The sequence below is a fragment of the Euwallacea similis genome, chromosome 3 (genome assembly GCF_039881205.1).
Source record: "Euwallacea similis isolate ESF13 chromosome 3, ESF131.1, whole genome shotgun sequence".
Lineage (NCBI taxonomy): Eukaryota > Metazoa > Arthropoda > Insecta > Coleoptera > Curculionidae > Euwallacea > Euwallacea similis.
The window spans coordinates 445921-459697 of record NC_089611.1 but is presented as its reverse complement, the minus strand read 5'-3'; the positions used below and the strand labels follow the sequence as shown (position 1 = coordinate 459697).

The 13777-nt window shown below is 32.3% G+C and overlaps 2 protein-coding genes across 4 annotated transcripts in view; one reads left to right on the top strand and one right to left on the bottom strand.

The window, feature by feature from the left end:
• Dgk (diacyl glycerol kinase 1) overlaps positions 1-13777 on the top strand; it is a 100201-nt gene that overhangs the window by 27006 nt on the left and 59418 nt on the right. The gene's annotated exons all lie outside the window — the stretch shown is intronic.
• LOC136419927 (uncharacterized) lies at positions 3246-5322 on the bottom strand. Its single transcript, XM_066406535.1, has 2 exons — positions 4987-5322; positions 3246-4873 (listed from the first exon to the last, which is right to left on the bottom strand). The coding sequence occupies exons 1-2, from the start codon at positions 5260-5262 to the stop codon at positions 4409-4411; spliced, it is 741 nt and encodes a 246-aa protein (XP_066262632.1). The 5' UTR covers positions 5263-5322; the 3' UTR covers positions 3246-4408.

Sequence of the window (13777 nt, the reverse complement as noted above, 5' to 3'; positions counted from 1 at the left end):
ACTTCTCGAGAAAGATAGGATGTGTCAATTTTGATCCAATATCTATCCCACATAATTGAAAGTAGACTGTTCAGATGTAAGTGATCTCATGTTGGTTGTGTTTAGTAATAAATCGAAATTTATATGTGTCAAACATAAGCAGCATAAATGTAGAAACAGAGATTGTAAATACTGCGATGATGATCTTTTTTTGCTACTAATATTTCGCATAATTTGCAAGAATTGATTTTCAACAAAGTTTTAATATCAGCCACTAGCAGATATTAAACGAAAAATAACAAAAGTCACGCCTGATGTTTTCTGGAAAGTAGTTCTGGCGTGGGATTAAAATTGATTAAATAATGGGCTTTTTGAACTGGAAATTGAAATTAAATTTTAGAGTCATATGCGGCATAAATGTTAGGTAGATCTCCTAAAAAATTATCATCTGAATATTTTGACCTTAATAGTTATACAAATTTGTTCTGAATAAATCCTACTGAATCCTTGGGGAAACTAATCAATTTTGCATAACATTACAATCTGGATTTTAACTGTCTATTTGATCCAATCTGTGAAAATGACTAATGCATAGCACATATTATTACACATAATTATTGCACTGGGAACTGCACCGATTGATTATGGAAAGAGTAAAATGTTGGCAAAAAAGAAATATAAGAATGTTGAAAATAAGCTTCCAAATTTAAACAGTCATAAATTTTTTATGACGGATGTAATGTGCATGTGTCTTTTATACTCTGAAAAGGGTCGTCCACGGATAACTATAAAAATTCGATAAAATATTCCCTATACGGTGACTCAAAAAAAGTTTACAAAAATGTAAAAAATGAAATCCCTTCGTTCTCTAGAAAGTGGTAGAATTGTATTCCTTTTTAGTTTCTGTATTAAACTACGACTTTTTTTAAGCCTGTTAGCGCGCAATAAAATTTATTTAGAATTGAAAAAGTCTAACCTACACGATAAAAACAGTATTTTTTAATATTAATTGTTAATCGTATTTTTTTAAACAAACATAAATTTTATATTAAAATTGTTCATATGAATCATAGAAACATTATTATTGTACAGGACAACTCAAAAATTATAGTATAGGATATAAGTGTAATAAGACAGATTTTTGACTTGCAATTTAAATTGTACGCGAATTATACCTAAAACTATAAAGAACACATAACAATAGCAATATAGTTATGGAACTTATAATCAGACTACTGGCAGTACCGATTTGGATAAAAAGTTTTATGATGAAAATAGGATTATAAATCCTTAATTCTTGAGCCGCGCTATATAATATTAATATTTCTATGACCTCTACAAACTTTCCAACCTAGAATGTTTAAATGAAATGTTAAGTATAAGAAAAAAACATTGACCACATAGAAATAAAATTTTTACCGAATAGACTAAAACTTTTTTTAACACGAGATAATAGTTGCTATACTAACTCAATTTCATCATCTTAAAGGAAACGAAGGAATATTATTTCTTTACATTTTTGTATCCCTTTTTGTGTCACCTTGTAACGAATATTTTATAGACCATAATCAACTTTTGAAGGCTACCTGGCAAAGACCATAAAATAACTTTTCAGACTATGAAAGACACATCGAGGATCTTTCCACACAATTTATGAGTGTTTAAATTTGAATGTTCATTTTCAATATCCTTAACTTTTTCTTGAGAGCATTTTCAAGGTTACGGAAAATTGACCATACACTAACGTTCCTATTTGAAATGGATAAAATATGAATTTTTATACATTGTAATTAAATTTTTCGAGAATATTACGCACTTTAGAACTGTTAATGATGCCAAGAATTTCCCGAAATGTAGGATGAAACTGAAACTGTATTTTTCTGCCGAAGCATCAAGCATACTGAGCGATGATGGCCTATTCCAAAGCTTAAACAATTTTTGTAATTATCAAGTCACATCAGTATGTAAATTTTAGTGACTACTTTATAACGTTCAATGTTTTGCATTTCAGAAGAATTACTTCCATGAGCAAAATTAGACCTACAAGTGATCAAGAGTTACTGACAAATCACAGAAGAACCACCGATTCTACATATAGGGAACACGGAAAATTGGCCAGAAATATATAGAAGGAATGTCGTAGTCTAAACAGATTGGATATTTTAGTAGCTAATCAACGTAAGAACATTGTTCATATCCTGGAAATTTCCAAAAACTTGTTTTCTCCATGATGATAAAAAAATAAGTAGTGTAAAGAGAGTTTTCAATGAAATCTTCAAAACACAATTTAAAGATGTCCACTAGTGCATAATACAATTTCAGCGACATTAAGGGTTTTTCAACCCTTTCAGTATCCGGTCAAAAAAAATTCTGCGATGTTATTCCAATATTCTTTAAACCTATATGATTCCAATTCCGAGATATAACGAGTGTATCTCTACTCATGGCCTGTCAATGTCCAAGTTAGTTCATATTAGATGTTTCCAATTATAGTTACGGGATTAGTGAGTGTAGGGCACTTCTTATGTCGTTCAAGAAAACTGACTGCCAATCGCTGTCTTCATCAATGCGTTCTATATTTGAGAAAGGATTGCCTGTACAGGATTGGCTCTTTTATTGTTTAAAATACAAAAAAGTCTTTGATATTAACCCATTTGCTCTCCATAACGAGAGATATAAACCTTACTTCATATCATTAATCAGACCATCGAGTGTTTTATTTAAATTTTACGTTTGGGCCTTTGCCTGATTAAAACATTTGAACTTAAGTAAATTATTAACCTTCGCAATTTAAAAAATAACACGTTGTAGTGTGTAAACCGAGTACAAAAAGGAATATCTAAAAAGATAAACGCTAATTGAAATGACGTTTTAAATTAATTTGGGCAAATTTTTTGTTGATCAGTTTATTATTCGAGATCCGCTCACTTTTTGTTTATTGCTATTATTTTGACCTCTAGATATTTTGGCTAGTTTGTTTATGCTCGTTAGCGGAATATGGAATAATTTTGCTGAAAATAGGATAAAATTTACGTTATTCTTAAATTTTTAGTCCCATTAAGCAAATTTGGTACGAATTAAGTGAATTCGACACATTACCATAATGTATTTTTTACCTGAGGAATGAATACATTTATGTGAGCTAAAGTTTTCGAAAACTGAAAAAACAAAACATTAATTTAAATGCATATATGTATAATTCTGCAATTTTCGCTACAAAACCATCCTAAATAAGTTGATTTGATTATTCATACGTAAAATCCCAAAACGTAATCTACATATATAAGATCTACAGAAACAGCCTTAAAAAAATGTTAAACCCAACGGCAAAAGAATTTGCTAAAAACGTCCAAAGTAATTAAGAAAATTTGATTTTAAACTTCCTGCTCGCAAAATTGCAAAAAAATCCTCTTACCAGTAACATTAAATTACATTAAGCTATCTTAATTAATGTTAAAACAATATTAAATTAGGATAGCTGTCCTTTATAGCAACAATGATTTTATTTAAAAATTGCTTCTGTCTCTTGCTCTACTAAGGGCCTTTTAATTATTTTTTATTCTTTCAGAAACCATAATATAATAAGTTATTCATATTATAATATTCATTCCTAAGTAAAATGGATACAATATAGAGTGTATATATTGGATGTGCTCGGGTTTGTCAAAATATGTTAACAGCAACTATTAATACTATTAATAATATTAATAATATTAAAACTAAAAAAATGTATAAACAATTACATAAATTGATTTAGTCACTTGTTTTAGCTACGTGACACGTGTAAATACTCATAAAGGAATTCCTTTTCATTGATGCACATACCAGTATAGGAACGTATCCAAATCTGTAGTAGAGAATGTGTGTGTGGTATTGCAAATACTTATCGACAAATCTCTTGCAAATAATTCTAGATCCGTTTACAGTGTGTGATCCAATATCCTTTATTGACACAGATGCGCTGGTATCCAGAGGAAGAGCTATTTATGTACATATACATATGGTTGAATACCTGTAAGTGAAGGGTTTAATACAAAGGCGATTTTGGCTTATGGGTAGTATGCAATTGGTCTGAAATAGGTATATTTTATCCTTATTTAATCCCATGAACGGAACGAAGAAAGAACATTTTAAACAATCACCGGCCAAAATCGCCTCATACACGAGCAAGGCGAAGTGCCTTACAGCAAGTTATTACCTCGTCTCTATCAATTTGTATCCTTCATTGAATACGCTCTGTGACCATGTGTGTAAAAAGGGGAGAAAAAGTACAGTAAGTATTTAATATTTGTATTTGGAGATAGATATTTTTGTTGAGTACACATAGTAAATACTCCCAAAAGCTTTTAAATCTGTTAAAGTATGATAGCTGAGGTTTTGGTGTCATATACCTTCAGTTTGCGAAAAACTTTATCTGAAACATTTCATTTTACAATCTGAGATAGTAATAGCCCAGATAGTCCTCATTCTGAATCTTATCACTCAACGGGATTCCGTCATAAACAAATCCATTTAAATTTACTTTAGCAGCACATTTAAATCCAAGTTTGCCGACAAGTTTTTCACTAACCCCTGATGTGCTTATAACAGAGATGATTTCAGGTTGGTCAGGCGGTCTCTTTAATTCTTCATCATCAATAGGAAACGTTATGTCGTTTCCAGCTTTCATTGCTTTTGCAAAATCAATAGTCAATTCGCTCAATTTCTTTGCAATGCCACGTTTTCGATATTCTGGCGCTACATCTAGCCAACTTTCAAAACACATGTCAACCTTGCAGAATTCCCAGATGTTGAAGAATTTGTTAACGTCCATTATAAATTGGAAATTTTTTCGACTTACTGGGTGTTTGGAGGCTTCAATTTGGGCTTTGTAAAAGTCTTCAATGTTTGAGTGCTGTATAAAAAATTACGAAATTTAATGGGTTTCGGTATTCAAACGATCTGCAATTATCTTATTGGATTCACATTTCTACCTGAAATTGACAGTAATTATACACAGATGCTTACATTATAAATAAAGTTTATGGCAACAGCAACAACTCTGTCGCTGTCGGTGTCTACTGCTGCAATTGATAATCCCTGTTTGAGTTGCCACTTCACCATTTTGTCAAACTCTGGAAAACATTCCTCGTGATTTGATATTCCTAAGGCAACACTAATGTCTTCGTTGCGATAGAAGGATCGATGCAGCAAGTTGAACACTTCTTTCCCTCGGTTCTTTGTGACTCTCATGTATGCCATAGGTCCATGTTTTAATAAAATTTGTGCAGAGAGACTTCCCATTGTATCCTTTAATGCTAATTTGGAATTTAAACTAAAATGTCGCTATTGCAGTAGACAGGTACGCTTTTTTGCAGGCAACGTGTAAAGTAAATTTGTGTAACTTTATCTATGTTACGTTTTTTTTTAATAACTGGTCTAATTACACAGCTCTGAATATTGAAGGACATTTGTTATTTAAAATGTATATTTAAACAAAAAATATTTCGCAATATGTAATAATAATTTTCTAGAACCACGATGAAGGCAAAAGTAGAATATGGTGCTGTACGAAGTAATCCAAATTTTATAAATATTCACCACCTATTTGGCTAAAAATCTAGTATTTCTTTTTTAAGTCACAATTGTAATCACAGTAATTGACACTGATAGAAACTTTATCATGATAATATTTCTGTTAATGCCTTCGAGTGAAAAATTCTACAAAGGTGTCACAAGTATGTAATCAATCTGGATCATAACGAATAAATACGCAATATAATCTGAATCAGAAAAAAATGTGAATCCTAGATCGTACTCATGCTATTGCCTTGAAATTAATCAATAATTTTCAACTCATAAAAAATTACTTCTTCAACTTTCGTCTTTCCAAGAAATTCATGGCATGCTAAAATCGTGTATACAAAACTCTACCGCTGATTCCTGAAGCCGAAATACGATTATTTGACACAAGATACCTTAGTTTTAACATTATTCCTTTTGTAGTGATTGTATTTGAGCAAAGTCTCGTATTTGAAGGTTTCTATGGGCAACGAGTTGAATTCCGTTTGAATTTTTTATGTACATCGAAGAAAGTGTCGTCAGTGCTACATCGAGTCTCTTTAAAAGAGCGTAACTTTTTTTGTGAACTTGTACAAACCTTTGTTCTAATAAAATTTGTATTCCACAACATGTTTTATGTAAAAAAGGTACACTTTGTAAGAGCCTCCGAGAGCCTCCCTTTTTGAGATATTTGCAGTTTAAATTATAGAACGCTCCGTTTTCAACATGAATTTCCAGTGTTTGACTATTGCTTTTGATTTTTGTGTTTTTTCGCATAGGAATTTAATAGAAACAATGTATACCTTTGTTTTAGTAGTCTGTTAAGCCTTTACTTTTAATATAAACTCCTCGTAATAAATTATATAATTATCGGGGACAACATTAACTACGAAATAAACCATTTAACTTTGATTCCAATATATCGCACGAAGAGAAGTTCATGAAGGTTTCTTCTACAAGTTATATCTTTTCTGTATCTAATAAGAAAGTGTCTGTCAAATATTAAAAAAATATACGAAATGCCAAACAATTCTGGAAACACCGGAATATCTTCATAAATAATAAGTCTGAATTAAAACGCAGGAACACGTTAGAAGTTCACTTTTCATAATACACTTTGAAGATACTCAAGCTTCTGTTTGTTGATACATGTAAAAGTTACGGAGTCATGACCAATGTTTTTTATGCTACAAAATGACGGTGAACTTTTAACCTGAAATCAAGTTATACTCCAGAAATGATGAGAAATTACGTAAAAATACCACTGACTACAATTATGTATACAAGGTGTCATAAATACGGGGGAATATTTTAAAGCACAAACCTTTTTTATTATGGTAAATATGCAGTATTTACTATTTGCTCAAGTTATAATTGGAATTTATGCCAACCGCAACAACTTGGTCACTATCAGTGTCTACTGCTGCGATGGACAACCCATTGTCCAGTTGCCATTTCACCTTTCTGTCGAAATCAAGGAAATATTCTACAGAATTTGATATTTCAAGGGCAATAGTAATATTGTCAGACAAATAAAAGGACTTATGTAATAAGTTAAAGTCTGTCGTATTGGAACTTGAGTGATTAATGTATTATATGATATAGGTCCATTTGTCAATAAAATTGAAGTAGAACAACTTTTCATTTTCACACATTTTCTGACTAAGGGCAAGTATGACGCCACAAAACTGTAATTTAAAACAATACAATAATAATTGAATATATTTTCTGTAATTTTACTTTAGCCAATTTTACAAAAGAACATGGATCTGAAATGTGGATTTTCGCTCAGCTAACAATGATTTACAAATCCTACTTTAGATAATTGTTCAATTCACGTTCTAACATCAAATTATACATCCCTTATTTTCCTATTCATCTTCTTGTCTCTAACTTCGCATTTCAAAGCAATCTCGCACCTTCAAGACAACATTTCCTCTGCAACTTACAAATGTTCAATTTCGAAGTGGAAACGACGACGTACCAACAGGTAATGAAAGATTAGTTCATCAATCTTAATCTATTGTAATTTGTTTTTTAACTTAGTCAAGGTTAATTACTCGGCATGAATGTTGTAGAACATTTTTTAAAATGGTTATTTGTAATGTGTTATTAGAAATGTGTCCACATGTTTTTTTGGTACTTCTAACATATGGTCAATTAGGTGTTAATTTCATAATGACCATTACCAGCCATTATTAATTAGATCAATGATACCAAGTGAGAAGTTATTTGCTTCTCATTTAAAAATTCCCACCACTTTGAGGAGGTTTCGTTTGAGAGTCCTCCATTAATAATTGATTGCCGTACAAATTTGAAAACCTTTGACCCCAAAGGGGCATAAAATTGGTATGGTCCCAAACAGAAGCGAAATGCCCTTCAAAGGAAATACGACTGACCGCCGTCTCCATCCAATATTTTAGCAGTGCGACTTAGAATTCCCTCATCGTTTTTAAATCTGCCCCTTAGAATTTCAAAATTCAAGCAAATACCGGAAGATATTTTTAAGTGTAGGACTGGTCGTTACCTCAACGTTTCAAAGAAAGATACGTAAATCAAGAAAATGTGTAGGTACTAGTGGTTTGTATGACAAAAAGAAAAGAGGGTGTAAGATTACATGAACAACATTCCTCTTTATTTATCTGAGAAGGTCATTCAATGAATCTTTTTTTTACAGAAGTGATTTCTGCTCTAAGTACGAGTACACGCTGCGCGATAAACCGATGTAGTGAGATTTCCTTGCAGAGTTTTACCAATCAACAAAAAATCAACATGAAGTGAAGCTGGGATTGTTCAATTCCAAATCGCTAATTCATAGTCGTAAACATAAATTTGCTTGAAACTGTTGTTATGGATAAAAAATACATTTATGACTATAAATTAGCGATATGAATCAGGATAACTTCCTAACTCAATTAGAGCGATAAGTACTATTTTTTATCCTTTACTGAGTTTAATAATGAAAAGTGTCTTTTATTACGCACTCGAAATGCATTTCCCCTGTTCGCATCACGTTCCGTTCGGTCGAAACACTGCCATTCGTCAAAACGGTATTTACCGGACTACTAATTAAATGTGTTATTTTTTAAGAGAACCTATATGATCCCCTCTTCGGATTTAGAGGTCCTTTTAGTCGTTTCTCCGGAAATGCCTCTATATTCTTCATAGTAAAAGCACTTAGATAGGAATATCGACTCTATCTTTAAATCTAAAAATTAAGTGATCAGCGCGTGTTATTTTCCCAACGTAGCTAAAGCAGCATCTGAAGGGGCAGTAGATTTGATCAGCTTCTGTGAGGATGAAAGTAGAGTGCCGCCTGCAGCATCTGAATTTGGCTGTACAAGTCTCATATAAATACACAACTTTTAAATAGGATGAGAAAACAATCTTGTATATACCGTATATTCGCGACACTAGCGAGATGAAGGAGTGTATGTTTCCGCGCATTTTCCATTTGTAGTATACAAAAAACGAAGTAAACATAGTTGAGATCAGCTCTCGTACTGCATGACCTCTGCTATGTTGCCGGTTAACTTATAAGCAGCCAGGTTACTTAAAGTTTGCTATCAAAGTTATTTGAAACTAACCTGGCTGTTTGTTCATATCATATTGTATGGTGCGTGCGTACCGCTGGTGTCGTGGAATGTACTGTACATCAAAATGGTTCTGCAGTCGACAACCGTATACAAGAAAGAAGAATAAACAAACAATCAAATTTATGGTAGATACCCATTATTTTCGGCATAAAAGTCTGCAAATCAAAGAGCTTTCCGAAAAGATTTTGCCATTTTGCCTCAAAGTGACCGAGCTTTTTCAAAGCTTTTATTTGCCCAAACCTCCGCGGCGTTTCTTCGGGAAACTTTGTCTAAAAAATATAAAATCCTTTGAGGGCACCTCGGGGTCTGGATAACGTTAATGGGACTTGGGCCTGAATAAATTCTGCTAGACGTTAATGGCGATAGGGAGTGTGTGTGACAGATTTGGTTTATTTTGACTTGTCGATTATGAGCAAAATTGAATTTTTTACCAACATTTAGTGAGTTCAAAGCAAGCAATTTCAATAAAAATTCCATATTTTATGTTTGCATAAAGAATTTAGCTCAAAAGAGTACGCTTGACTGTGTGTAAATGGTGGATCATCATTCCAGTAAAGCTATTTGGTGCTACGAGAATTCATATCTCCGGGAAAAATTACAACAAATTTCCTGTCAAAAACTAGGAAATTATTAGTTTTCCGACGGCGCTTGTGGTAAATATCCTGAGGCATAAAAATGATAAATGGATTCAGGATCGTGTAACATTTTATTAAGAGGATGTTCTCGTTATTTCCAGCTGAACATTTTAATACATCCTAGATTCTTCTTTAAGGGTTTTTAATTAAGCCCAAAGAGAAGCAATTTCAGTCTTATTATAAGTATATTGCATTTACATTTTATTAAATTATTACAGCATTTTAGTACGAAAACTAATAAAAATAATGCCATATTTCACATTTTTCTAGGGAACTAGATTTAATCAAAATCGAATGAACCTGAATTAATTTTTTTAATGATTTTTTCAATTTCAGATATATTGCCACAGTTTCGCTATAACCAAAACTATCTTGACCACCAAAAACATCCATTAACAACAACAAAAATTCTGAAAAGCCGTTTCTTCTAGAATTATTGACGGATACTAATCTTGAAGGACAAAAAATGTTCTCAATGCCATAAAGGATAAACAAAAATGGAAATGGAAAGCTTTTCACTTCATTTCCGAATTATATGAAAAATTAGTTCTTGATTTGATGTATGCAAACAAGCTTAAGTGGATATCAAGTAGTGTTTTGAAAAAGCTTGACGGAAATTTATAAAAGTTATTTCCTCTTAAACTCACTGTAAATCCTGTTTGGATTCAAAACGACTAGGAGCACTGCAATCACCACGACGCCGAGAAAGACTTTGAGGCATTATCTCTCTTTGAAGTCAACTGAAACCGAAACAGTTTTACAAGTCACGAATTCACTAAAAAATTCGTGATTTGAAAATGAATTTCAGGATCTCATGGTTCATCTATGAGTATAAAAAAGATACTAAAAATTAAAGGAAAGTATCGATTCCTTGCTGTTTTCAAATAAAGACATAATCTCCTAATCGTCTCAGATTTCCCAGATCGCTCGAACGAAACATCGATGATAAATGCATAACATTCTCTCTACTACAGGATTTACCCCAAGTTTTCTCCACGCTTGACTTTTTTCCGATGCCTTTTGAAATAGAGGTCATATGTCGTGTCACCAGTATATAAATATAAACCGGAATCCAGATTCCTGGATTTAATTTATGTGAAGGGCGTCCTCAACAGACTCTGCAAAGAAAGGAACAGCGCATTAAATTAAAAGGCAGCGACAGCGCTGGGTTTTGTTTGTTATCCTACGAGTTCTTTTGTCTCGCTTTCATTAATTTTTCTTCTATATATCGGAATATGAAGTGTTCTAGTTTTTCGTCCAGTTAAGACGAATATTTTAAAATTGTCAAAATATGGGCGAGTAACTGGGCAACTATATCCTTTAAAGCGGTATCTCAGCTGTTGTCGAGGAACAAACAAAAATGTCTAATTCAAATAAATTTTCAAGTTGCACGTATTAACTTATATATAATAATTTGATAAATACAGTTTTAATAAGGGTTGATATTCAAATTTATGTCCCAAAGTAAAATTATGGAATTCATGTAATGAAATTACAAAAGGTTTCAATGGTATACGTGAATAATGTTTGAGTCCTCACAAAAACCTTTGTTCGTTTTAATGCCATTTAGACATATTAAATTAATGTTATTTAAACGCTTGAATATTAATTCGGTGAGTTAAATTGTATGGTTTGTTAGAGTTAAATGACTAAATAATTAATATTTCTGTAACCACCCTTTGTACGTAATAACGTATTTATTTACTAACCGTTAATTAGTAGTAAATTAGTTATTGTTTTTTTTAAATTATTCAATGTTTTTGTCAAGATAAAACAGTTTTACAACAAAGGTAGGTAAAGTGCTTATTCATATTTTATGTACATGAAGTCAATCTTAATAAGCGGTAGTTCCCAATATTTGTTTCGAAAGGTTTCCTGAATGAAGCATAAAGATCTCTCTTCTCCTACTTGAAAATATTATGCATTTTTAGGATAAAATATCGCTACATTAAGTTTTGTTATCCATCAATTCTAGTGGCTGTTTTACATAGTTTCTTGATTGAAAAAAGAGAGAATCCTTTAATTTGAAAATTTCTGATTTTTTACAGTTTTTCGAAGAAATTAGGACATAGTTATTCAATTTTATATTCCAGTAAACCAATTCCTAATCCGAATAGTTATTTTTATAACAAGTGACAAAACCGATACTTTACGCAAGACTTAGCAACGATCTTTTTTTTACCACAGATTGTGACCTCAGATACTCTGATGAACAGTTGTAATAGTGATGTTTAGAAATCAGGGGGTAAAGTAACTGTTCGTATCACGTTTACGGGAAAATTCACGCTCTTTTGTATTACTGTGCAAAAAAACGCATTTTTTTGCACATAAATACGTAAATAATTTGTAATTAAACGAAATGGATTAAAAACATTTTTTAAATGGATCATTTTGAAAGGTGTCTGAGATTAAATAGAGAAGAAAAACTGGTGGTAAAAAATTTGCTGAGTTAAACAGGTTTTGGATAAGTGTTGGTTACTCCTGTTATGTTTTGTGGGTTCCATTAACTATTATTTTGCAAAGGTTCCAACAGACCCATTCTGATATTTTCATAGAGATATACCTTTCGTTGACAACGAAAATTTCCTATTAGAAAAAGAGTTCAAATATTATATATAATTTTAAGGGACATCCGAGAAGATTATTTATTAAACTGCGCTATTCTTTGAAGTTATGATAATAAATCAAAAACTTCATGACTTCTTCTCATAAGTTATTCGTGGAGGATTTGTGTGCCAGTCCTAGTCACTTCATTATGTCCAAATTGATACGAAATTATTTTTCATAAAGCATTCAATGAAGCAAGCTGATGATAAAAAATAGTAGCATTTGCCCTTTCTGAAAGAAAATTTATTCCAGTGCGATGCTCAAAATTATTTTCATTCCTTTGAATATGACAGAGAACCTTTTTCGTTTTGTATTTTTATATATTTTTATAGTCTCATAGTCAAGCATTTCCTCGGTAATTCAAATTCAATATGTGATTCTAATCAAACGGAATATCCTCAATTATTCTTAGGTGCTTTACTTGCACACAATCAAGCAAAAGACGCAATATTCTTGGAGGCAAGCTAAATTGAATGGTTTCTCTATATCGTAATAATTCCTATTAGTGACGCAAATACCAATAGGATCTGATAATCCTTTCCAACTAAGTTTCCGCTAAGTTTTCCTTTTATCTCTCATCCGCCCACGAATCGTCCATAAAGCAAACCTATTATTCTCGAGAAAAACAACTTAGTCCAGTCAATAAGACATATTCCAAGCTACGTAGGAGGTCCAAAGAAGCCGAGAAAACTTTTAGGTTAAAAGCGATAATTGTTCTTCTGTTGTGTTGCTCGATTAATTCGGGTTAGTTTCAGTTAGTCGATAGTAGTGGGACAAGAGAAAGTGCCGAAACCAGTCTTTACTGGATTATAAAGGACGCCTTTCTTTCCATCCCATCGATGACTATTTTCCTGCCAGCGTTGTACACTTTTATTCTATTTCTGACCTAACGATTGACGTCACTCGTGCCGAGATCTGAATGCCTCGACGTCATTGAAATCGCCATACGGCGTTTGAATATTATTGTTTAGGTTGGAATATGGGTCATGGACATAATAAAGAAACGTTCAAGAAGGTAAATATGCTGGAAAACAATGTGAAAGTAATTGAAAGAGCCGGAACCTTGTTTGATGTATAATTATTATCCAGAAACATTTTCGGGCAATTCAGTTTTCACGATCAGGAAAGAGCCTTCCATTTAGGTCGGCGTTCTTGCCGGATAGAGATCATAAAATTCCAGATAAATTTGTCGTTTTGTATCTCCGTTATGGTTGACTTTCGACTAGAGCTAAATCATATTTTTTACTCTATGGCATATGAATGTTGGTTAGCTCTGGTCAAATTAATTGTGGAGCATCCTGCACCGACGTTCGGTTGCCTACTGTTGTGGTATCTATTTACTAACAGAATTAGATCGAGGAACTTCTGATTTAGGCCATAAATCGTTAATAATGTTAAGTAAGATTTCGTTACGTTGTG